This window comes from Microcaecilia unicolor, chromosome 2 (assembly GCF_901765095.1).
Source record: "Microcaecilia unicolor chromosome 2, aMicUni1.1, whole genome shotgun sequence".
NCBI lineage: Eukaryota > Metazoa > Chordata > Amphibia > Gymnophiona > Siphonopidae > Microcaecilia > Microcaecilia unicolor.
In genome coordinates this window covers 367,772,606-367,799,050 of record NC_044032.1, presented here as the reverse complement: position 1 = coordinate 367,799,050, position 26,445 = coordinate 367,772,606, and the positions used below count along the sequence as shown (strand labels likewise).

At 42.3% G+C, this 26,445-nt stretch overlaps 1 protein-coding gene across 2 annotated transcripts in view; it reads left to right on the top strand.

Moving 5' to 3' along the window:
• The window catches only part of INTS10 (integrator complex subunit 10), a 328,250-nt gene that overhangs the window by 287,860 nt on the left and 13,945 nt on the right, over positions 1–26,445 (top strand). For both annotated transcript variants that reach the window (XM_030194553.1, XM_030194554.1), the window contains exons 15-16: positions 5,549–5,711; positions 18,211–18,304. In XM_030194553.1, coding sequence (XP_030050413.1) covers positions 5,549–5,711; positions 18,211–18,304 — 257 coding nt within the window. The remainder of the gene's footprint in view (positions 1–5,548; positions 5,712–18,210; positions 18,305–26,445) is intronic.

Sequence of the window (26,445 nt, the reverse complement as noted above, 5' to 3'; positions counted from 1 at the left end):
TGGACGCCATCTTGCCTCTACCACTTATCATTTCAATAGCGCTACAAGACATACACAGTGCTGTACACTGATTAAGGAAATGAGCTGGGAGCCCTGCACGGACCATCACAGTTCTGTGTTTTTTTTCCTGCCTCAGCATCTCTTATCTAGCACTGAGCCCACTGCAGCTCCCTTCCTTGGTCCTGTGACTGCACTGCTGACTCTGTCTATTGGAGTCCCTCTATGCTTTAGTGTTATAGTCTGTCTTCTTGAATCAAGTTATCTTCATCATTATCATCACATGGTTGGAGGAGAAGGATCCTGAGGCATTATCACTGCTGAGAAGCAGAGAGAAGGGAGTTTTAGCAAGCAAGAGCATAAAGAGAGAAGAAATTGGTGCAGTGGGACACAGACGTGAGTGTGGTGTTGGGTCTTGGAATGATGAGGAGTAGGGGAGAGAAGCGAGGGGAAAAGTAGAGGCAGGACTGGTTTGGAGGGGGGGGATTTCAAAGTGGCAAGAGGGTCAGGGGGATGGGGAGGGGCAGGATGGAAAGAGAGAGGAAATTGGGTAAAAGGAGTAGAAGAGAGGAAGACGACGGGGTGGTTAAAAGATGAGAGAAGTTTGGGGCACAAGAAGGAAAGAACAATGGGGCAGAAATGAGAGTGTGAGATTCAGTGGCGTACCATGGATCTCCAGCACGTGGGACCAATCTTTATATTTATGCACCCTGCCAACACAGAACACATCACATAGGCCCCTTGCTTTTATTTTTGATCTTCCAGCTCCAACGGTTCCACTCAGGCTAGCACCTGGGGATCCTTCCTCCTCTGCTATGAGTACACCACTGGTGGGGATGGGGGTCAGGATGGGAGAGTATGGCAACAGGAGGGGAAAAGAAGGTCCACAAAGCTACATCATATGTCTTCAAAATATTCAAAGTTTTGTTGGAGAGCTCATGGTGGAGTGGGCTCATATATTCACATATGGTGGACTTGTCCTCTCATTTAGCCTTGTGGGCTGAGTGGTGTCGAACTTTCTCAGAGATTCTCCATGTACACTTACCATTAGATCCAAAGATTTTCTGCTCCATTGTCTCCCTTCAAGAATGTCCTTTAAACCTGTCTCAGGTATTACTGCTCTGTTTGGCTATCCTTAGAAGGGAGATAGCAAAACTTTGGAGAACGAGCATGTTGCTCTCTTTAGGTTAAGCCTAACTTGTGGCAGGCCTACTACATGAGTTATCTTATAGCCCTAAAGCATGGGTGTCAAGACAAGTTTTAAAAGACTTTGTTATCTTTTGTGGGCTGGTACGTCCAAACAGGTATCTTGAAGAAGATTGGATGTTTTTGTTCTTTTATATGTAAGGATCTGCTTGGGCGAGTTTTTCTACATCGTTTAATTTATGTAGTAACTTCAGAATTTGAAATGTTTTCTATGGGGCAAACTTTTGTAGCAGCCTAGGGGATTTATATACCTGTTTTCTGGTATATTTGATATTGAACCGCTTGAGTTTATATACCTTTTTGAAAATCTCAATTAAAATAAAAAAAAAAAGGTAGTGGGGAGGGTAAGAGGTGAGTGGAAAGAAAGAGGAAGACATCAGGGAGAGGGGAATGTGAAGTGAAGGGATGGGAGACCAAATAGGAGGGAGCACAAGCGATAAGAAAGAAAGGAAGTAGGTGTTAGACACAGTATTCAGGATAAAGAGAAATGGTAAGAGATATGGGTAGTATGCTTGTGCCCTAGTTTCTCCCTGAGGCTCGTTCCTTGTCTGTGCAGATAACTTTGATGCTGGCACCTCAAAGAGTGTCAACATCGATGCATATGGTACCACTCTCGATGTCGGGGGAGGAAGCTTTCCCGGACAGTAGGGCTGTACCTCGGCATTCATCAGGGCGTGAACATAGTTCCACTCAGCCAAGGCGGACACACTCGCACAGCCCGCTGTGAGTATGATGAGTCTGATTGGGACTGTTCATGGGACTCAGACCCACATTACTTCTTAGAGGAGTCTTAATGGCATTCCTTCTGATCCCTTCCCACCAACCCTCAATTGCCCCTGGTATAAAATAAGTACCTGAATATATGTAAACCGCTTTGAATGTAGTTGCAAAAACCTCAGAAAGGCAGTATATCAAGTCCCATTTCCCCTTTCCCTTTCACTAATAATGTGGTAAGGATATGTATGTGTTTTGGGAATTGCATTAACCTGAACTGTATAATGTTTAAGGAAATGTGCTCAGAACATAAGGGCTAGAGTGTTATTCTCAGGTACAAATAGTTTTATTTATAATACAGGTAATGGAATCATTTTAGAAGGCAGTTTAGGGATTTTACACAAGGAAAATGTGCCACGAGATAAATATTGTTAGCAAGGTAGAATGATTAATTATGCTAGATTAATACTAACTCACTTTGATTGAGGCTCAGATTAATTCTTTCTGCTGCTGGTTGGAGTGATGGAGGAGCTTTGATGGTGATCCTTGCTTGAAAATAAGTCTTTTTGCAGATTTGCAATCTTGTGTGTGTGTGTGTGTGTGTGTGTGTGTGTGTGTGTGTGTGTGTGTGTGTGTGTGTGTGTGTGCGTGCGTGCGTGTGTGCGTGTGCGTGTGTGCGTGTGTGCGCGCGTAGCAGCGTGGCAGCGTGGAATGCAAAGCTCTCGAGGTCTTCAGTCACAGGAAGGACAGCCAGGTGGAAGGAATAGATGCCTTGGCCAAGGACCATATTCCTGTATGTGTTTCTGCCTTGGCCTTTGCTGTGCAGAACAATTCAGTGGATAGAAAAGCATGGAGACCCAGTGGTACTGGTGGGCCCCGATTGCCCTTGGAGACTGAGAGATCTGATTCACCTGGCAATGGGGGCTCCAGTTCAGCTTCTGGTATTGGACAGCTTGTTGTGGTAAGGGCCTATGAAGAAGCAAAATCCATCTCCTCCATGCTTAGCACTAGAAACAGGTCCACTTCCTTGGCATATGTTCATGTCTAGAGAATCTTTGAAGCATGGTACTGGGTTAAGCAGAAGGTGCCCTTGTGGGTAACAGTTCTGGATATTTTGAATTTTTTGCAGGAAGGTTTGGATAAAGGTTTAGCCATATCCTCCCTTAAGATGCAGATCATGGCCTTAGCTTGCTATTGGGGTCCTGCTCTAACTGCTGGCTCTGAATCCAGATGTTTGTTTTCTGAGTTGAGGGCTAAACTTATTAGGCCACCAAGGCATATGGTAGTTTCTCCTTGGGATTTAAACCACATCTTGTTAGCCCTGATTGGGTTGCCCTTAGATCCAATCTCAGTGGTGAACTTGAAGGATGTGATGTTGAAGATGATTTTCCTAGTGGTGATCTGCTCGGCAAGGTGAATTTCTGAGTCGCAAGCCCTGTTGTGCAGGGAACTGTTCCTGGTATTTCACAGGGAAAAGGTAGTCATCCAGACAGTTCCTTCCTTCATGCCTAAAGTGATATCTCCTTTCCAGGTGAGCCAAGCGGTGGTGTTACCAGTTTGGGGAGATGGCTAAGGTGATGTGGAGCAGAAGTCTCTCCATCATCTGGAGATCCGTTGAATCCTTCAAGAGTAACTCAGGAGAGCAGAAGGTTTTCATAGTTCGGATAGGCTTATTGTTCTCTTTGGAGGCCAACAAAATGGGGAAGCGGTGTCTAAAGCTTCCAGTGCGAGATGGTTGAAGGGAAGCTATTGCCTCAGCATATTTCTTCAGTGGGTGTCAAGTTCTGGCAGTGCTTATGGTGCACTCTACTAAGGGGACGGGCAGCCACCTGGGTAGAGTGTGGCCTGTTACCGCCTCTGGACTTCTGTAGGTCAGCTATCAAGCCTCATTACATTCCTTTCTGTAACAACATTGTCTGGATATCCAGGCAAGACAAGATGCTAGTTTTGGACAGTGAGTTTTGTCCGTGGACTTAGTGGCCCCTTCCTCATGAAGCTTACTTTCTGGTACTTCCCACTCATCTGAACTGGTCTAGAGGAATGCTAATAAAGGAGAAATTAGTTCTTACCTGCTAATTTTTCTTTTAGTTCCTCCATACCAGTTCAGAGCCCACCTAGGATTTCAGCTGCGGAAGGGGAATTCCATTCCAAAGTGTAGGTAGAAAAGTAGCAGTGTGCAAAAAAATAAAAAGAACAACTGGAAATGGTACAGCGAGATCTCTCTTCCCTGTTTTCCCTATATTTCTTATTGTTAGTTATTTAAAAAAGACTTGAGGGACATACTCATTTAGGTTTGTCATCAAAATACTGGCTGGCACTAGGCTGTATTGAGGCTCGTGTTACTCGGTCTCCATCTGCTGGTAGGAGTGCATAAGCCATTCATCAAAACTGGTCTGGAGGAACTAGAGGAAAGAAGATTAGCAGGTGAGATCTAATTTCTACTTCATGTGGAATTTAAGGGAGACTTCATAGAACAAATAAGTACAATTTTTATTTAATTTTATTTACCGATTTGTACACGTTGATTTTTGCAGTTGTTTTTTGATTGTGGGCTTTATATGTGTGTGCCATGATTGGATTTAATAGTCGCCAGCAAGATAGTGATGAAATTTTTCTGAACATATATACTAAAATATAATTTTTGCATTTTTGAGTTTTGAAATTAAAAGGGGCCCTTTTACTAAAGTGCGTTAAGCAATTAATGAACAGTTAAGGCTCAAGCAGGCTACTGTGCATCTGCGTTAAAGGGTTTTGCAGTAGTTTGCCTTTTTCCTTGTTTTAAACCACGTTACTGAAATTTTCTGAATTTGTCAGGGGGTGTGTTAGTGTTAGCCAGCTAGTGTGTTACACTTATTGCGCACTAACCTGCTAATGCACAGTAACATTTATGAGGTGGTAAGCACTCGTACATTAACTGTGTCCAGTACCGTACACTAATTGCCACTTTATCGTGGGACCATTATTAGAAAAATTTGCAACTACTGTGTGGTATATTCTTGTGTAAACCACAGTAACTACAGATTTTACCATGGTGTAGTAAAAGGACCCAAAAGTGATTACATTTACTTTTTTGTTTTTCCAAAGTCTGTATTTTTGTTAAATATTTTGTGTCTCTGGCTGGGTGTGTCCCATGAACTGGGTTGGGAACATCTGACTTTCGGGAATGCCTTTGCTTATCCCTGGACATAACCAGCATTGAATCTCTCTGCTCTTTGGGATCCTGCCAGGTTCTTTTGTCCTAGGTTAACCCTTGTTGGAAACAGGATATTGGGCTTGATGGGACCTTTGCTGACCCAGTGTGGCATGAGTCGCCAGATTTTGAATGCCTTTCTGCACATTGTTGGGTTATCTTAGAATGGCTTCAGTTTGTGGTGGCTGTCTTGGTATAATATATATTATCAGCCTTTCAAAATGAAACATTACAGTTCTGACGTGTGGCAGCTAGTGTGCTAAAATCTTTGATTGTAGTTCTGAAAAAGTATGAAATATAGTGTTCAGATCTATTTGTGTTTTATAATGTAATTTAGAACTTGTGTGTATACAGCCAAACCACACCTCCCCCCCTCCACCCCCCCATTAATGAATTACCAGTTTCCTGATTTTCAAACAATCATGGACTATTTTCCAACAGCTGAGAGCATTCACAGACAACAGGGATGACATGGCACTTGGTCACGTGATAGTACTGCTTCAACATGAATGGCCAAGGGGAGAGAACTTGTTTCTGAAAGCTGTCAACAAAATCTGTCAGCAGGGGAACTTCCAGTATGAGAATTTTTTCAACTATGTTACAAGTATCCTTTTCTGTATGGGTACTAGGAATGAATCAAGGTAAACTAAACATGCAAAAACTAATATTAAGGACCTGATTTATCAATGATTTTTTCCCAAGGACACAGAATGTGAGAAAAGGTTCAGAGAATTAGATCCTAAATTTGTCTGCTGGTAAGTTTAAATGTCAAAATGGTAGCATGTGTCCAGCATAATCCGCCTGAGGCGGAGAACTCGAATATCCCACGGAAGAACACAAGGTATGAGAAAGAGTGGGATATTTGACCAAGGAAACCAAAGACTGGAGAGATGAATTCTTCAAAAGCAAACGTTCATTTGATAAAAAGACTCGACACAAATGCTGTGTTTCGGCCGCTAGGCCTGCATCAGGAGTCTACAAAAAAAACACATATATATATATATTTATTTATTTGTTACATTTGTATCCCACATTTTCCCACCTATTTGCAGGCTCAATGTGGCTTACATAGTACCGTAAAGGCGTTTGCCAAGGCCAGTAGAGAAACAAATACATGGTGATGATGTGGTCGATTAAGGTTCAGGCACAATGAGGATTGAAGAGAAGAGAGGTTATATAGTGTCCATTACGAGCTTTGGTTTTGCTGTGTTGCAGAGTTTAGGCATTTATGTTGGGTCAGTAGGGTATGCCTTTTTGAACAGGTTGGTTTTTAGTGATTTCCTGAAGTTTAGATGGTCATAGGTTGTTTTCACAGCTTTTGGCAGTGAGTTCCATAGTTGTGTGCTTATATAGGAGAAGCTGGATGCGTAGGTTGCTTTGTATTTGAGTCCTTTGCAGTTTGGGTAGTGGAGGTTTAGATATGTTCGTGATGATCTGGTTGTGTTTCTGGTTGGTAGATCTATGAGGTCTGTGTTAGCCTGGGACTTCGCCGTAGATAATTTTGTGGACCAAGGTGCAGATTTTGAAGGTAATATGTTCTTTGATTGGGAGCCAGTGTAGTTTTTCTCGGAGGGGTTTGGCACTTTCGAATCGTGTTTTACCAAATATCAGCCTGGCTGCTGTGTTTTGAGCGGTCTGAAGTTTCTTTGTGAGTTGTTCTTTACATCCCGCATAGATTCTGTTGCAATATTAGGTTACGGAATATTTCCCTCGGGAAGAAAGGTTTTACGTGTTTAAGTTTCCATATATATAATGTGAAAAACAATGACAACAATATATATATACAATGACAAAGAGGATAAAACTGAACAGGGATATTAAAACATTAACAGATGTATTTTAACATAAAATAAAAAATACAAATATCTGAAAAAAATACATATAAAATATGTATAAAAAGTATATATATTAGGAATGACAAAAAATATATATACATAGATATCTCTCATGGCAATATTTGTGTACATGAATAAAGGTATATACTTCCAAAAACATAATTAAAATATATGAGACAATATATATACATACACATATGCATAATATCATGATACGAGTATATTAAAAAAAGAAGTTGATTTTGAACTGCAGACCTTGATCCCTAAAGGCTTAAACAATGAGATTGACTTCCGTTCTTTTCTTTAAGCATTAGTATCTCATGATTCAGTTATATCACTCAACCCTGGTGGCTTCTGATTTATACACTTTTTATGTAACAAGTTGTCATTTTGCATGTATAGTGCAAATTTGTTCTCACGATTTGCATATCCCATTGCCTATATAATCATGCGGGGTTAAGCATAAGTCAAAATACATGCATACTACCTCACTCTTTATATTTTATTTTTTTAATTTTTTTTAATTTTTTTATTTTTTTTCATCACAATTTTGCGTTTTCATCTCCATGTTGACGAAGACAATACACCCAGCATAGTTCAAATATGCTTCTGCACTTTAACACATTCTTGAGACACTCAATATATAATTTTTCATTTTTATTTTCATATTTTTATTTCTGCACATTCATTATCTTTCCCAGTTCTACTTAAAATTATCATCTGATATCTATTCTAGTAAAGTACCAACACACTTTTTATTAATTTACCCTTTTTTTATTTCATCATTTTTTTTATTATTCATCTTTTGCTTATTCTTTTTTACTTTATTAATATTTTTTCGTTTTTTTTAAGTTTCAATTTTTTTTTAATTCTTTAATTTTCTCCACCTCCCTTTTTACCCCCTTTCCCCCCTTCTTTTCCTTTCCTCCCCTCCCCTTTCCCCCCACACACACCCTCCCTTTTCTTTTCCTTTTTTTTTTCTCTTTGTTTCTCACTCCTCTTTTCCCTTTCCCCCTTCCCCCTCCCCCTCTTCTTCTTCATTACCTGGCCATACCAACCATCAGCAAGCTATTCTCTCTTTCGTAGAAATATTGCACCATCTGAACCTTACAGTTACATCATAACTCCAGTCGTGGCATCCGACTTTCAAATAATTCCCCAGGTTCTTCAATGACATACAGGAAACTCTTTGTATCCCACATTTTAACTTAAAACCTACATTTCACTATATTTTAAATTCTTATTTCTGTTTTTCATCTTTACTTTCATTTTCATTTACCATCTAACATCATTTCCTACTAATTTGGCGCCTTTTAAGGGACCATCTGTGCAAACGTCTCTCCTTTCGCTTAAGCTGGAAACTATACCTGTCGGCAAGCAAGTCTTTTTTCGCTCTGTTTTCCATCACTTTGCCTAGACTCCACAAGTCCATATACATCATGTTTAAAAACAAAACAACTCCTTACAGACTGTGGGTTCACTCACTGTTTAAATGTTAATATTTTTGCAGACTGACTTTTTTGACTTCATATATAACCATTCCATATTCTTCAACATCCGCACATCAGATGCTCTCCGTCTATTGAGGTTAGTACCTGTTCAGAATGTTAACAAGCATTACTTTTCATACTTCATGTACCATAACTGTTTATTTAAGTCATTCACACATCTTTTTCCAATAATTTTCTAATAATTGTTTAGAATATTAGGCATAGCCTGGTGTGGCTAACTTGTCATTTTACCTTTTCATAAATATACACACGACTTTGATATAATGTACCCTCACTACTAAATATGTTTGTGCAGCGCTGCGTATGCCTTGTAGCGCTATAGAAATGCTAAATAGTAGTAGTAGTAGTAGTTTAATCCTTTAAGACTGAGATTGTTTTCCATTGTTTTTCTTCTTCCCCTCCTCCCTCTTCCCCCCCTTTTTGTATTTCTTTTCCCTCCCCCCTTCCTTCCTTTCCTTTTTTCTCCTTTTCCCCCTCCTCCTTCTTCCTCCCCCCTTTTCCTCTTTGCCCCCCTTCCCCCCTTTTTTCCCTCGCTTCTGTTTCCCCCTCCCCTTTCTTTTTCCCTCCCTTCTGTTTCCCCCTCCCCTTCCCCCCCTTCTGTTCTTTTTTTTTTTCTTCCTTTTTCTTTTTTTCTTCTTTTTCTTTTCATTTTAATTTTTAATCTTTACATTTTCATTTTTAATCTTTAATTTTTTTTTTACTTTTTTTGCTATTTTTATTTTTTATTTATTTTTATTATTTTTTCACCATCATCATTATTTAGTATCACATGATATTACCATTATTAATCACATACCATTCTGTTAGTACATTCTTCATACAAAACATTTGGTGTTGGATTAAGATAGATGTTTTTTGCCTCTTTATATTCCCATTTTCTATATATGGATCCAAATGATATCTATAAGGCACACTTGTGTCATTATGGCTTTTTATCATTCATTTTGTATGGACCAGATGATTTGCATAAAGCATATAATCTTGCTATACTTCTTATTATTATATAATTTTTATTCTTTTATTACCTTCTTTTTTAATATACTCGTATCATGATATTAGGCATATGTGTATGTATATATATTGTCTCATATATTTTAATTATGTTTTTGGAAGTATATACCTTTATTCATGTACACAAATATTGCCATGAGAGGTATCTGTGTATATATATTTTTTGTCATTCCTAATATACATATACTTTTTTATACATATTTTATATGTATTTTTTCAGATATTTGTCTTTTTATTTTATGTTAAAATACATTTGTTAATGTTTTAATATGCCTGTTCAGTTTTATCCTCTTTGTCATTGTATATATATATTGTCATTGTTTTTCACATCATATATATATATATATGTGTGTGTACGTTTTTTTTTTTTTTTGTAGACTCCTGATGCAGGCCTAGCGGCCGAAACACAGCGTTTGTGTCGAGTCTTTTTATGAAATAAACGTTTGCTTTTGAAGAATTCATCTCTCCAGTCTTTGGTTTCCGTGGTCAAACATCCCACTCTTTCTCATACCAAAATGGTAGCATGTAGCATATTTAGCTGTAATTTATGGATTTTACCAAAATTTTGGTTTTTCATTTGCTTGTAGTGTTTTACACCTAATTATTAAGAAAGGTTATGGAATAATTAGAAAGGGAAGAGAATTGTTGCTTTATATACAGTAAGGCTGTACATTTTCACTTCAAATTAATGGAAGGCATATTTAAACATGTTTAAAGTAGGACAGCAGTCTATTGAGGAGGCATGGGGGAATTAGGGGGCCATTCGTTTCCTCTTCCTTCCTCCCCCCCCCCCCCACCACCACATTAGGTGTCATACCTTTCCTGGTGGGGATGCTGAAGCCCCACCAGTAGAAGAAATCCAGTGCCAAAACCGCCCTCTTCCTGCTTATACTGCCTCAGGAGCAAGGAATTCAACGGGGTTCCTCCAGCTGCTGATACTGGCACTCCCTGAGCATGCTGAGTTCATTCATGAACTTAATATGCTTGGGGAGTGCAAGCGTAGGTGGCTGGAGGCATGCTTCTGAATTCCTCACTCCTGAGGCAGTAAGAGGAGGGAAGGGGGTGACTCAGGCAGCAGATTTCTTTGGCTACCAGGGCTTCAGCTATCCCTCCAGCCATTGAACATGTACCCAAGGTGGAGGGGCCCATGTCTCCCCCAGCTGTGCCATTGATTAAAGGCCCAGTATCTTCCTTTTTCCCATCTCCATGTCCAACTTTCTCTCTCCCTTCCTCCCCTCTACCCCCAGGTCCGTTATATCTCTCCCAAACTTCCCCCCTCAAGTCTACCTCTTTTTCTTCCCTCCACCCCAAGTCCACTATCTATCTCTCTCTCTCCCCTCCTTCCCTCTGAGCCCAACATATCTCCCTTTCTCTTCTCTCTCCACTTCCCTCCATCCTCCTCTCCCTTAGTTTAGCATTTCTCTGTATTCCCCCCCCCCCCCAATGGACAGTCCAGCATCTCTCTCTTCCCTTCTGGCCCTGCCCGCACTCCCACCCCACATGGTGGCCACAGTTCTCTCCCAATTCCCTCTCCCTTCCCTCCCCCCTCCCACCGTGCCCGATGATCTCTCTCAATTCCCTCTCCCTCCCCTCCCCAGTGGCGTACCAAGGTGGGGGCGGTCCGCCCCAGGTGCACGCCCAGGTTACTTCCTGTTCTGGGGCAGAGGGAGCATGGAACAAGCGAAGCAGACAGGCGTGCGGCACCCCCCTCCCCCAGCAGGTAAAAATGCACCCGGGGGGGTGTCCTTTCGCCGGGGGAGGTGGCCTTTCGCCAGGGGGTGGGGGGGTCGCACTGCACCCGGGGGGGGGGCATCGGCGATCCGCCCCGGGTGTCAGCCACCCTAGGAACACTACTGCCCCTCCCCCCCACCGTGCCCGATGATCTCTCTCAATTCCCTCCCTCTTCCTGTCCCCACAATGCCCCGAGGATCTCTCTCCCCTCCCCCCACAGTGCCAGAGGATCTCTCTCCCCTCTCCACATGGTGCTTGTGGTTCTCTCTCAATTCCCTCCCCCCTCCACACAGTGCCCATGGTTCTCTTCCCTCCACACGGTGCCCATGGCTGTCTCTCAGTTCCCCCCCCCCCACATGGTGCCTGTGATTCTCTCTCAGCCCCCCCCCCCCAGCATCTCTCCCCTTTTCACCCTGCTTGCTGTTCTCTCTCAGCTGACTTCCTCCCACCCCGCATCATGCTCACAATTCTCTCTCAATTCTCTCTCCCTACCCCTCCAGGGTGCCTGAGATTCTCTCTCAATTGCCTCTCCCAACCCCCCCCCCCCCACACACACACACACACAAACACACACGTGGTGCCCATGGTTCTCTCTCAATTCCCTCCTTCCATCCCGCACAGTCTGGCATATCTCCCTCCTCTTTTAGCCCTGCCCATGGTTCTCTCTCAATTCCATTCCTTCCCCCTGCCCGCCCCACATGGTGCCTGCAGTTCTCTCTCAATTCCCTCTCCCCCCCCCCCATGGTGCCTAAGGTTCTCTCTGAATTCCCTATCCCCCCCCCCCCACACACACACACACACAAGGTGTCCGTGGTTCAATTCTCCGCATGGTCTGGCCTCTCCCCCCCCCCCCCCCCCCCCACACACACACACCCGCAGTACCTTTCTTTTTTTATAAGAATTTAAATTTACAAGCAATAAAATAACTTGCCAGAAATACAGAGAAAGTAATACACAAGAATTATTTCAATCAGTTAATTCTATACTCTTCCTTAGACCACAAAATAGGGAGAGTAAAACAAGCCAAGGAGATCAATTAAACAACAGTAAACAGAAAAAACGTGGTATTAACCTGATTATCCCCAGTTATTATTTATCTGAATCATTATTCCACATTGATGTTCTGGTTGGCTTCTTCAAACCCAAAATGGTGTATATTCAATTTATTTTGTTGGAAACATACTTATGTCCAATATTAGTAGAAATAATACACCTAATTTCATTTTTTCTCTTTTAAAACCAGAAATTATTTAACAATGCGAACACTTGAGTCTCTAATCCAATTCCCACTGATTAAGGTAATCCCATGTTTCACAGGCTTCACTCCTTTTGAATTAATATTACTAAGTAATAATTTATATTACTAAGAGGAATCATTACAAAGGAAAATAACAAAATTTGCAGGAAATATTTCTGAGGAAATCTTTAGGAGTCATACCCGGAACTCTGGGAAAACAACAATCTCAATCACCTGTAATAATATTCATTTTGTTCAAATTTCTGGGCTGTTATCATTTTCAAAATCTTAACTGTTTCCTACTCCTGTAGAACTTCATTTGCTGTATCAATTTTTCTTTCTCAAAGGGTTCGATTAGCTTATTCATGTAACTCACTAATAAGATTATATCTGATCAAAGTTATTTACTACCACCATTAGGTCCTGGAGCGCTTTCCAGATGATATTTAAAGTAACTTCCACGGGAGCCAAAAACTCCAAGCTGATAGCTGTTACGGGTTTAGGAGTTGCACCGCCAACTCAGGTTCAGCTGTAAACGACTTCCGTTTCAGTATGGACTTCTAACTCACTCCTCCACTCCTTTGGACATGGTAGTTAAATGATTCGGGAGCAATGAAGTTGTTTCCAGGTCCAAGAGCGTCGACGCTCCGCCGGCGCTAATCAATGCAGTGCCTTTTTAAACAGCAAGTCTTCTGCCCTGCAGGCCAACGGCAGCCGTACTCAAATGATAATAGACCAGAAATTTGAACAAAATGAATATTATTACAGATGATTAATATTGAGATCGTTGTTTTCCCAGAGTTCCGGGTATGACTCCTAAAGATTTCCTCAGAAATATTTCCTGAAAATTTTGTTATTTTCCTTTGTAATGATTCCTCTTAGTACTCTACAATTTTTAGATTAAGCTACTCACTTTTTGGTGATTAGAACCACATGTATGTGGTTTTTGCTTACACAAAATATGAAACACTGAGAAGTTCTATGATCGAGAAGCTTGTCCACCCTTAGAGACATAAATCACTTTGGTGTAGTCTCGCTTGGGTGAGTTTATACTCTGAGAACTTTCCATCTCCACAAAAATTTATTTATTAAGATCGATGGCTTTTTTTTCTATCTATATTTTACTCCATTCTATGATTCTCTGTTTTTTTTGGATATTTGATATTGTGATTTCTACCAGGGATTGATTCTGGGATCGTTATTTTTGAATAGTTTATCTATGCAGCTGCATCTTTCTGGCTTTGGCCACCATCTTATCACATTGTTTCACTATCTTGAGATCCCCAGACACCATCATCTTGAGGCTTTCTTCTGTTCTGTGCGCATTGGCCTTTCTTCTCCTGTCGTATACAGCTCCTTTGCATTTTTGCATCCAAAATTCTTTGTATTATGGGTATGGTTTATTAGACTTGATAGCACCTTTTAGGAATAAGACACAGCAAATCTGTTTACAAAATTACAATTAATAGAAAGGAACGCCATTGATAAAAATTGAAAGCTCAGCAAACAAAGCAAAAATTTAGTATAGTCAAATTAAAACAATGCAGGTCTATTTAGACAAGATAAAATATTGTTAGTAGACGTTGGGCTGTAACTGGGCACAGACCACAACCACAAACCTCTCTTTCCCCAAATTCCAGGGAAAGAACAAAGGTCTTAAGTGGTTTCTTAAAGCAAAGTTATGTACCTCAAGAGACTGGAAGAACATTCCGGAGCTGAGGAGCAATGCAATAAGAAACTCCTTGGCAGGTGAAATTCAGTCAGGCTCTGAAAATTGGGGGCATAGTGAGGAATCGTGTAAGGATCAAAAAACCAAGCACGAATATGAGGAGTAATAAGTGAAGCCAAATATAGAGGATTGCCAGTGTGTAACGTGTTATGCATTAAAGTTAAGATTTTTAACTGGGTTCTAAATTTAATTGGTAATCGATGATGACATATCTTGGAAAGCAGCTGTTATTCGACCTGTTTTAAAGAAACCCAGTCTCAACTCCACTTCTGTCTCAAACTACAGACCAGCTTCCAATCCTTTCAAAATTGGCAGAGTATGTTGTCCTTGAATAACTTTCCCAACATATTGAATCTTCCTATTGCCTACACCCTTTTCGGTTCGGATTCTGCTGAGGTCATTCTACCAAAGTTATTATGACAGCCCTTCTGAATGATATTTATGCCACCCTACACCATGGCCACTTCATCCTCCCGATCTCCTTAGACCTATGAGTTGCATTTGATCTTATTAATCAGTCACGTCTGGAAAGGCTTGTCCTTTACCGGTTCAGTACTGTCCTGGTTCTCTTCATTTCTTATTAGTTGCACCTTCTCTGTAGCCCTCCCAAATTCTATGCTCTCCCCACACCCTCTGTGATGTGGAGTCCACCAGGGCTCCCTCCTCTTACCAGTCCTCTTCAACATCTTCTTAAGCCCCTTCACTGCATTGATTCAATCCATTACTATTACATTTTACATCTACACTGATGATATTTTGCTTGTTTTCAATATTGATCTTTCCCCTCTTCAGTCCTTCTTAGACAAAGTTGGGCAATGGTTGGCCACTCTTCGTTTTTAGTCCAAAACCCCTCAAAATCTACAGCTTTTTGGATCACAAGGCCAGTCGTCCACTCCTACCCTAGTACCTTCTGTACAAGGTACCCCACTTCAATTAGTACAGTCTGTTAAATACCTCAGTGTAACTCTAGACTCATCCTTGACATTTTATCCATACATTTTCACTACAGTTAAGAACTGCTTCTTTTTTCTTAGGTTTATTCGTTCCCTTCGCTCTTGGTTGAGCAATTCCTGCTTTGCGACTCTTCTTTGTTCCTTAGTCTCTACTCATTTGTACAATTGCAACATAATCTACTGAAGATATCCCTCAAGCGCCTCCAAACAGTACAGAACACTGTCATCCCTTTTTCTGTCTTGTTCCCACAGGTCAGATCATGTCACCCTCTACTTGCTTCCTTACCCTACTGCATCCAATTCAAGATTCTCACTTTGGCACACACAATCCTACACTCAAGTATCCTATCTTACCTGTCAGCTCTTATTTCTCCCTACACCCTGACTAGAGTCCTTCAATCGGTCCTTTCATCTCAGTTGGCCTTGACCCCTGTACACTGTTTTGCCTTGAATTGAACTACCACTCTGCCTTTTTCTGCACTGCTCCTACCCTCTGGGATGCTGTTCCAACAGAGCGCCGATCTGAACAGTCTTACCCTCATTTCGGATCTCTCTTGAAAACTTAATTGTTCAGTCAAGCATTCCTTATCTATTCCTGCCCCTGATGTGGGTGGGTTACAGCATCTGCTCTGGAAAGTGCAAATTTGCCTTATTTGCTTTGTCTAACCTTCTCTCTTTACCCCCATCCTTTAACAATTTATGGAGTTGCTGTCTGACTGTTATTTATTGTACACTCCTCTGATTGTACTGAAGGGCAGTATATCAAGTTCAAATAAAGTAAACTAAACGTCAAGAGGAGTAACAGGGCCACATATATTTGCATGGCAGAGGATTCTCACAGAAGTATTCTATACACTGCTTTCAGAACCTGGTAGCAACCAATCACCAATGGTGGCTTTCAAATGTGCAAGAACTCTTTTCTGGACTGGTAGACAGAGCATGAGCCCAGGAGTATGGGAACTAATGATCATCTTGCAGGGCACAGCTAAATGGGCACGATGCTTCCTTTGAATCTCTCCAGCTTCTGGTTAGATTTCAGTTCTCTTTTAGCTTTTCTTTCAAACAAATGAGTCTTCTTCGTGTCCATACCACCTATTCTGTGGAGATAGGTGTGCACTACATATTTTTGAGTGTAAGTATGCTTCATACAGTGGTGGAAATAAGTATTTGATCCCTTGCTGATTTTGTAAGTTTGCCCACTGACAAAGACATGAGCAGCCCATAATTGAAGGGTAGGTTATTAGTAACAGTGAGAGATAGCACATCACAAATTAAATCCGGAAAATCACATTGTGGAAAGTATATGAATTTATTTGCATTCTGCAGAGGGAAATAAGTATTTAATCCCTCTGGCAAACAAGACCTAATACTTGGTGGCAAAACCCTTGTTGGCAAGCACAGCGGTCAGACGTCTTCTGTAGTTGATGATGAGGTTTGCACACATGTCAGGAGGAATTTTGGTCCACTCCTCTTTGCAGATCATCTCTAAATCATTAAGAGTTCTGGACTGTCGCTTGGCAACTCGCAGCTTCAGCTCCCTCCATAAGTTTTCAATGGGATTAAGGTCTGGTGACTGGCTAGGCCACTCCATGACCCTAATGTGCTTCTTCCTGAGCCACTCCTTTGTTGCCTTGGCTGTATGTTTTGGGTCATTGTCGTGCTGGAAGACCCAGCCACGACCCATTTTTAAGGCCCTGGCGGAGGGAAGGAGGTTGTCACTCAGAATTGTACGGTACATGGCCCCATCCATTCTCCCATTGATGCGGTGAAGTAGTCCTGTGCCCTTAGCAGAGAAACACCCCCAAAACATAACATTTCCACCTCCATGCTTGACAGTGGGGACGGTGTTCTTTGGGTCATAGGCAGCATTTCTCTTCCTCCAAACACGGCGAGTTGAGTTCATGCCAAAGAGCTCAATTTTTGTCTCATCTGACCACAGCACCTTCTCCCAATCACTCTCGGCATCATCCAGGTGTTCACTGGCAAACTTCAGACGGGCCGTCACATGTGCCTTCCGGAGCAGGGGGACCTTGCGGGCACTGCAGGATTGCAATCCGTTATGTCGTAATGTGTTACCAATGGTTTTCGTGGTGACAGTGGTCCCAGCTGCCTTGAGATCATTGACAAGTTCTCCCCTTGTAGTTGTAGGCTGATTTCTAACCTTCCTCATGATCAAGGATACCCCACGAGGTGAGATTTTGCGTGGAGCCCCAGATCTTTGTCGATTGACAGTCATTTTGTACTTCTTCCATTTTCTTACTATGGCACCAACAGTTGTCTCCTTCTCGCCCAGCGTCTTACTGATGGTTTTGTAGCCCATTCCAGCCTTGTGCAGGTGTATGATCTTGTCCCTGACATCCTTAGACAGCTCCTTGCTCTTGGCCATTTTGTAGAGGTTAGAGTCTGACTGATTCACTGAGTCTGTGGACAGGTGTCTTTCATACAGGTGACCATTGCCGACAGCTGTCTGTCATGCAGGTAACGAGTTGATTTGGAGCATCTACCTGGTCTGTAGGGGCCAGATCTCTTACTGGTTGGTGGGGGATCAAATACTTATTTCCCTCTGCAGAATGCAAATAAATTCATATACTTTCCACAATGTGATTTTCCGGATTTAATTTGTGATGTGCTATCTCTCACTGTTACCAATAACCTACCCTTCAATTATGGGCTGCTCATGTCTTTGTCAGTGGGCAAACTTACAAAATCAGCAAGGGATCAAATACTTATTTCCACCACTGTATATTCTCTGTTGAAAAATAGCTGTATCTAGAATTATCTTTGCATTATATCTAAAATCAGATCTAGCCATTTCCTTGTATATTAAAAGGAGACAATGAGAAATTAATCATAAAACGGTAACATGTAAGTAACGTAAATGTACCATAAAAAGGTTTCTATCTTTGCTTTTTAGTTTTACTTTTAAAATTAAGTGAATATGTTATGAACAGTCACTCTGTCCGGAAAACCTTCAAAATTTTCCTTCAGTAGATGTGGCACTTGTTCTAATCCAGTGTTGGAAAGTTAATGGGAGGGGAGGAAATGGTTGTGGTAATTATGTCAAACTCGTTAACTAGTCCTGAATCATGTCTGTAGATATTGATATGCTTGAGGAATTTGCTTATTTAAGAACCCAAGAAGGTGGGAAGATCCATCTGGAATTGCTGCCAAATCAGGGAATACTCATCAAGTAAGTTTACATGTATATTAGTGCTGCTATGTTTTAAAGAATGTGGAAATTTGTGGTAGCTGCACAATTTCTGTTACTCTATGGTTGTTTGTGTCGTATAGTATTTATTTGTTCTAAGTCCCCCTTTTTTCAGTTTTATGACTTTACTGATTTAGGATTTGTTAACACAATGCAAGAGCCACCTTTACCTTGAATAAGCTGACACATTAATTTGGTTCTTTTTAAATGTTTATGATTCATACAATGAATTGTTCTTTAAAAATAAAAACTGTTTTGTGACTAGACTGAACGAACAGTAAATCTTAATGTGAACCTTTAAAGAAATGCAGTGATTTGAAGGCTTTTTGTAAGTTGTTGTTATACAGCGAGGCACTGCATAGTAATAATGTAGAAAGTTAGGTATAAATTGATATTTCCATGGACTGACCATCATATCCATATTAGCCCTTTGACCTCTTGTAGAATTTATACATACATCCTGACATTTGAGGATGGCTCCTCCATTCAGTGGCCATGTGTTCTGTGCATTAGGAGCAGTGTAGGGGATGTTGGAAAGTTCAGTTCAATTAGAAGGATTGAAGGGGATACATTTGGAGAGAGAGAAAAGAAGAGAAGGCAAGGCCAAAAAAATGAAGCAAAGTAGAGGCATCAGAAAGGATTCAGGGAAGTGGAGACAATCAATAAACTGGGGGTTTAGAGAGGAAAGAGGCGAGAGAACACAAAGAGAGGCCAGAGGGAAACTGGAAAGGGTAGTAAAGATATCCATAGGGGGAATAACATCAGAAGGAAAGAAGCAAAGAGGAGAAAAGTGATGGAAGGATCAAAAGAATAACAACAAGAAATCATAAGCTCAGGAGAGGGGTGTCTGAGACAACATATGAGGCAAAGTAAAGAGAAGATAAGAGGAAGACTGGAAAGAAAATGCCAGAGCAATGGGTATATTTATACTGTTGCTGTTGGAAAAATTGTAATTGTAAAAAATGTACAGAAAATTTGTGGATCATTGGGTTTTGACAAAAATGAGCTTTCTGTAATGATTTCAGTAAAAGGAAATTTAGTTCCCGATATTTAAATATGACAGTGATTAAGTAAAACACCAGTCGCTATGGTTACAGCTACTGGATAACCTTTGTCTTCACACAAGCTCCGCCCACAGACATGTCACCTATGCTGTGAGGACTTGTATCCTGCTATCTACAGAGTACACCTGCAAGAGGTAAGTAATTTGGTTTTATCCATAATCTCCTTGAACTGAAGCCACTATTACATGACCTTGCTTCAGTATAGGAGAATTTGTAGGTAAAGGCTTGGGGAGAAACAGAGGTAGCCATCATTTCTAATCTTGTCTACTTTGACAAAATACAACTCATGAGAGGATGTGTTAGTTGACTATTGGGCTCATTTTTGAAAGAGGAAGACATCCATCTTTCGACATAAATCGGAAGATGGACGTCCTTCTCCCAGGGACGTCCAAATCAGTATAGTTGAAACCCAATTTAGGACGTCTCCAACTGCACTCCGTCACAGGGATGGCCAAAGTTCAAGGGGATGTGTCAGAGGCATAGTGAAGGCGGGACTTGGGCGTGCCAAAAGCAAGGACGTCCCTGACGAACACTTGGACGTTTTCACCTGGACCTGTTCTTCTTACGACTAGGGCACAAAAAGGAGCCCGAAATGACCAGATGACCCCCGGAGGGAATCGGGGATGACTTCCCCTTACTCCCCCAGTGGTCACTAACCCCCTCCCACCCTCAAAAAACATCTTTCAAAATATATCGTGCCAGCCATACTCAGGTCCATGACAGTGTATGCAGGTCCCTGGAGCAGTTTTAGTAGGTGCAGTGCACTTCAGACAGGCGGACCCAGCCCCATCCTCCTCCTACCTGTTACGTTTGTGGAGGAAACAGCGAGCCATCCAGAACCCACCAGAAACCCACTGTACCCACATCTAGGTGCCCCCCTTCACCCGTAAGGTCTATGGTAGCGCTATAGAAATGCTAAATAGTAGTAGTAGTAATGTTAGTGGTGTACAGTAGTGGGTTTTGGGGGGGGGGGGGCTCAGCACACAAGGTAAGGGAGCTATGTACCTGGGAGCAATTTATGAAGTCCACTGCAGTGCCTCCTAGGGTGCCTGGTTGGTGTCCTGGCATGTCAGGGAGACCAGTGCACTACAAATGGTGGCTCCTCCCACAACCAAATGGCATGCATTTGGTTGTTTTTGACATAGATGTCTTTGGTTTCGTAAATCGCCGAAACACAGAAACGTCCATGTCTAGGGACGGTGAAATTTAAGAATTTGGATGTCCCTGATGGTATTTTCGAAACTAAAGATGGATGTCCATCTTGTTTCGAAAATATGGTTTTCCCTGCCCCTGGATTTCGCCATTTTGCAAGGACATCCAACTCGCAACTTGGACGTCCCTTTTGAAATTGCCCATCCACAAATATTACAAGGGAAAGAAAATGGTTGCAAGCACCCAGCTGTGATCTCAGAGTATATAAAAAATAATCTTAGACATAATTGTTTTCTATGTAAAATCTGTCAGCTCTATAATAAATCCCACCAACAACAAATTCTTATTTCATGAAATGAGATTTAATGAGGAATACAGGAATTGATGAATGTTCTTCCTGCAGTAAAATTATAGAGTATTTTTTGGGTGGAGGGGGGGCATACCCAGGGCATACCTACTACTACTACTATTTAGCATTTCTATAGCGCTACAAGGCGTACGCAGCGCTGCACAAACATAGAAGAAAGACAGTCCCTGCTCAAAGAGCTTACAATCTAATAGACAAAAAATAAATAAAGTAAGCAAATCAAATCAATTAATGTGAACGGGAAGGAAGAGAGGAGGGTAGGTGGAGGCGAGTGGTTACAAGTGGTTACGAGTCAAAAGCAATGTTAAAGAGGTGGGCTTTCAGTCTAGATTTAAAGGTGGCCAAGGATGGGGCAAGACGTAGGGGCTCAGGACGTTTATTCCAGGCGTAGGGTGCAGCGAGACAGAAGGCGCGAAGTCTGGAGTTGGCAGTAGTGGAGAAGGGAACAGATAAGAAGGATTTATCCATGGAGCGGAGTGCACGGGAAGGGGTGTAGGGAAGGACGAGTGTGGAGAGATACTGGGGAGCAGCAGAGTGAGTACATTTATAGGTTAGTAGAAGAAGTTTGAACAGGATGCGAAAATGGATAGGAAGCCAGTGAAGGGTCTTGAGGAGAGGGGTAGTATGAGTAAAGCGACCCTGGCGGAAGATGAGACGGGCAGCAGAGTTTTGAACCGACTGGAGAGGTGACTAAGTGGGAGGCCAGCAAGAAGCAGATTGCAGTAGTCTAAACGAGAAGTGACAAGGGTGTGGATGAGGGTTTTGGTAGAGTGCTCGGAAAGAAAGGGGCGGATTTTACGGATGTTGTAAAGAAAGAAACGACAGGTCTTGGCAATCTGCTGGATATGAGCAGAGAAGGAGAGAGAAGAGTCAAAGATGACCCCAAGGTTTCGAGCTGAGGAGACAGGGAGAATGAGAGAGCCATCAACAGAAATAGAAAACGGGGGGAGCAGGGAGGTGGGTTTGGGGGGGGGGAAATGAGAAGCTCGGTTTTGGTTATATTTAATTTCAGGTGGCGTTGAGACATCCAGACAGCAATGTCAGACAAGCACGCTGAAACTTTGGTTTGGATGCAAGGTGAGATATCAGGGGTAGAAAGGTAGATTTGGGAGTCATCAGCATAGAGATGGTAGGAAAAGCCATGGGATGAGATTAATGAACCAAGGGAAGAAGTGTAGATAGAAAAGAGGAGGGGACCAAGAACAGAACCCTGAGGTATGCCGACAGGCAGAGGGATAGAAGTAGAAGAGGATCCACCAGCGTGAACACTAAAGGTGCGGAGGGAGAGGTAGGAAGAGAACCAGGAAAGGACAGAGCCCTGGAATCCAAGTGAGGACAGGGTATCGAGAAGTATGCTGTGATCGACAGTGTCAAAAGCAGCGGAAAGATCAAGAAGAATGAGGATGGAATATTGACCTCTGGATTTAGCCAGTAATAGGTCATTGGAGACTTTAGTAAGCGCAGTTTCGGTTGAGTGGAGAGGGCGAAAACCAGATTGTAGGTCAAGAATAGCATGTGAGGAGAGAAAATCAAGGCAGCGGCGGTGAACAGCACGCTCAAGTAATTTGGAGAGAAAAGGAAGGAGGGAGATGGGTCGGTAATTAGAGAGACAAGTAGGGTCGAGTGAAGGCTTCTTAAGGAGAGGTGTGACCACAGCATGTTTAAAGGCAGCAGGGACAGTCGCAGTGGAAAGTGAGAGGTTGAGAATGTGACAGATAAAAGGAATAAGAGCAGGAGAGATGGCATTAAGAAGGTGGGTGGGAATGGGATCAGAGGAACAGGTGGTACATTTTGAGGAAGAAAGGAGAAGTGTAGTTTCCTCAATAGTAACTTCAGGAAAGGAGGAAAGGGAATGAGGGGAAGGAGAGAGAGGGGAACGGACTAGTGGAGGGAGAGGTGGTGAGGTAGAGAAAGCAAGGTTTATCTTTGAACCTTGTTGTAAAAGAATTCAGCAAGGGTCTGAGGAGATAATGAAGGGGGAGTTGGGGGAGGGGGCACCTTGAGGAGACAGTTCAATGTGGTGAAGAGAAGTCGAGGATTAGAGCCAAGAGAGTTGGTCAGTTGGATATAATAATCCTGTTTGGCACGTAAAAGAGCAGATTGGAAGGAGGTCAGCATGAACAAAGTGTAAGAAATCAGCAAGGGCCCGAGATTTCTGCCAGAGGCGTTCGGCGGAGCGGGTACAGGAACGTAGGTAGCGGATATTAGAAGTCAGCCAAGGTTGGGGTTTTGTACGCCTTACAGGGCGGGTCATCAAAGGTGCAAGAGTGTCTAAGGCAGAGGATAGAGTATTGTTGTAAGAAGAAACAGCCTTGTTGACAGACGTGGATGGTGCCATAGTAGAGAGGAGGTTTGAAACATGGGAGGATAGAGATGAAGGGTCAATATCGTGAAGATTCCTAGATAAATGAGATAAGATAGGACGGGACTGGGAGGGAGGAGATTTAAGTGTGAAAGTTATAAGATGGTGATCAGAGGAGGGAAGATCAGAGGCAAGGAAACTAGAGGGTGAACAGTTGGAGGAGAAGATGAGATCAAGACAGTGACCATTTTGATGAGTGGGAGAGGTGGAGCATAGTTGGAGATTAAAGGAGGACGTTAAAGCGAGTAACTTGGAAATATAAGAGTTAGAAGGATCATTAGCAGGAATATTAAAGTCACCAAGGATGAGAGAGGGGGAGGAAGGATCATGGAAGAAGGCAAGACAGGCGTCAAAGTCACTGAGAAAGGATGAAAGGGACTTATCAGGGGGACGATAAATGACCGCTATTCGAAGAGGCAGAGGAGAGAAAAGGCGGATAGAGTGGACTTCAAAGGAGGAAAAACAGTGAGATTGAGGTGGAAGAAGGGGTTGAAATCTGGAGGAGGGAGAGAGAAGTAGTCCAACACCGCCCCCACGGCCAGCAGGGCGAGGAGTATGTGAAAATAGATAACCGCCATGGCACAGGGCTGCGACTGAAGCAGAGTCATCAGGGCAGAGCCAGGTTTCTGTTATGGCGAGCAGATGGAGGTGATGCGAGATAAAGAGGTCCTGGATATAGGCGAGTTTGTTACAGATTGAGCGGGCATTCCATAGGGCGCAAGAGAAAGGCGGAGAAGAGGAGGGGAGTAGAGAAATAGAGATGAGGTTAGAGAGGTTGCGGTGAGATCTGTAGAGTTGGGATAATAGTTGGTGAGGGGGGCCAGGATTTGGGATTGATGTCACCGGCTGAGAGTAAGAGAAGGAGTAAAAGAGAGCGGAGGAGAGTAGGAGAGGTGTGGCCACGAAGGCGTCGGAGGCGAGTGGTATTTAGGTGGAATGGGGAAGGCAAAATGGACGGAAGAAAGAGGCGGAGATTAAAAGCCAAGAGGGTAGGAGAGAAGGTGAGGTGATGAAGTCGATGGATGGGCAGTGAGTTCCTGTAGCGGAGAGAGGTAGGGGGTGAGGGAAAAGATTAGGAAGGGACAGGGCTAGGAAGAGAATGTGAATAGGGGCCATAAATGACTGAGGTACTTTAGCAACTGGGAAGATTAGATGTACAGAGAAAAATGCCCCGCGCGCGGCACCTAGAGCGGAGGCCCTGAGTGGATCGGAGTGGACCTGGGTGTCACCCTGGAGAAGGCTGTAAGGATATGCAGATGAGCTGCAAGTGCTCCACAGCACCTGAAAGGCAGCCGGTGGTAGAGCTGGGCACCTCTCAGCTGAGGAAAGGCTTACCAGGGGTTAGGCCGAAGCCAGCATTCCTCCCCCTGAGGGTCGCCTGATCCTAGCCAAAAAGCACCTGGAAACTCTGTGCACTTGAATTGGTATATCTGTACTCAAATACACTGTAGTTCCATACTTCTATTCAAGAATGGTTGGTATTCTTACATCTGGGTGATGTCATCCGACAGAGCCCGGTGCAGACGCTATCTATCATATACAGCAAGTAGAAAATTCTAGCAGTGTCCCACCACACATGTGTAAGCACAGGTTCCTCAGTCTGGTTTTTTTCTGCAGAGCTGAAAGGTTGCGTCTTCATGGTCTTTGTTCAGCGTTTATTAACAGATATTTATTCAGTGCCTTCCCGTGTATGTTTTTCCTCAAGTTCTATCATTTTCTTCATAGTTTTTATTTTATTAGATTTTCAGATTTTCAAGTTTTGTTTCGTTTTCGCTCAGCTCTTTAGGCTCCTTTTATGCCTGAATACCGACCTTGATTTGATCCTTGCCCCTATTTGACGCTCAAGATTGAGGAATTTAATTTAGACACAATTCTTTTCTCGCTGTCTAAGAAGACTCCCAATGGCTTTAAAAGGTGCACCCAATGTAATCGAGTGATTTCTGCCACAGATGCGCATAGCCGGTACATCGGGTACCTTGTGCCTGACCAACAGCCTGATCCTTCTTCTCTCTGTTTACAAACCCCTTCTTGGTAATCTGCACAGAAACCATGACGGGGGATCTGCCTCGATACTAGTGTTCCCGGATTTCTCAGCAGCTTTTGTCACTGTGGATCATAATATCATGCTTACAAGACTGACAGAAACAGCTATCAGTAGCACAGTATTTACATGGTTAGACAGACAACAACCAGTTCTGTCCAACAACAGTATATTGGCACTAAACTGTAATGTGCTACAGGGATCCATACTGTCTCCCATTTTATTTAATATCTACTTGAAGCCTCTGGCTGAGCTGCTTCGGTCGATGGAAACAAAATTCACATCTGTGCTGATGATGTGCAACTGCTCGTATCCATTGAACCAGGTCTACCCACGGCTCTGAGTAAACTGACTGCCTGCCTAACCGCAACTCAGGTACAGGCAAACAACAACAAACTCTGCCTGAGCCCAAGTAAAACAGATTCTTTGGGTACCTGACACAAGTAGACAAATACCTGACTTCAAAATACCTTTTGGGAAGTGTGAACTCCCCTAAAATCACAGGTCAGGAATCTTAGGATATTGCTAGACTTATCACTCACTCTGATCCTGCAAATTCAAAATTCTTAACCTTAAAAAATTGTCTCCTCACCTAAAGCAGCTATGAAATCACTCTCCATACTGTATATTGAAAAGACAAGTCTGACCACAGTGGTCTATGCGAAGGTAGCATCATGACTAGACTACTGTAATGCACTGTACACTGGTCAAGTCAAACAGTTTGTATCAGTTCCATGTAATTCAGAATACTGCAGCTCAACTGATAGCCCCCTCAGCTATATGGTAAGCTGTATTGTAGAAAAAACATTAGTGTTGTAGCTATGTTATTTGAATGTTCTAGTGTATGCTTATTAGATGTTTCATTAGTATTATGCTGACATTGTATTATATCTCTGCAGTTTGAATTTCAGTGCTGGCAAATATGTATATTTTAGATCCTGTTTCATTTTAATCTTATTAGGTTTCAATTTTCTGTTTTCAAGTTTACCTCATTTATTGTGTTTGTTTATTTTGTTTATGCTTGGTCATTTTACTGTTGTTATGCTGTTAACAAAATTGTAAGTTTTATGTTAAACTGTACCTGCTGTACACCACCTTGGGATGAATCTCTTCATAAAGATGGATAATAAATCCCAA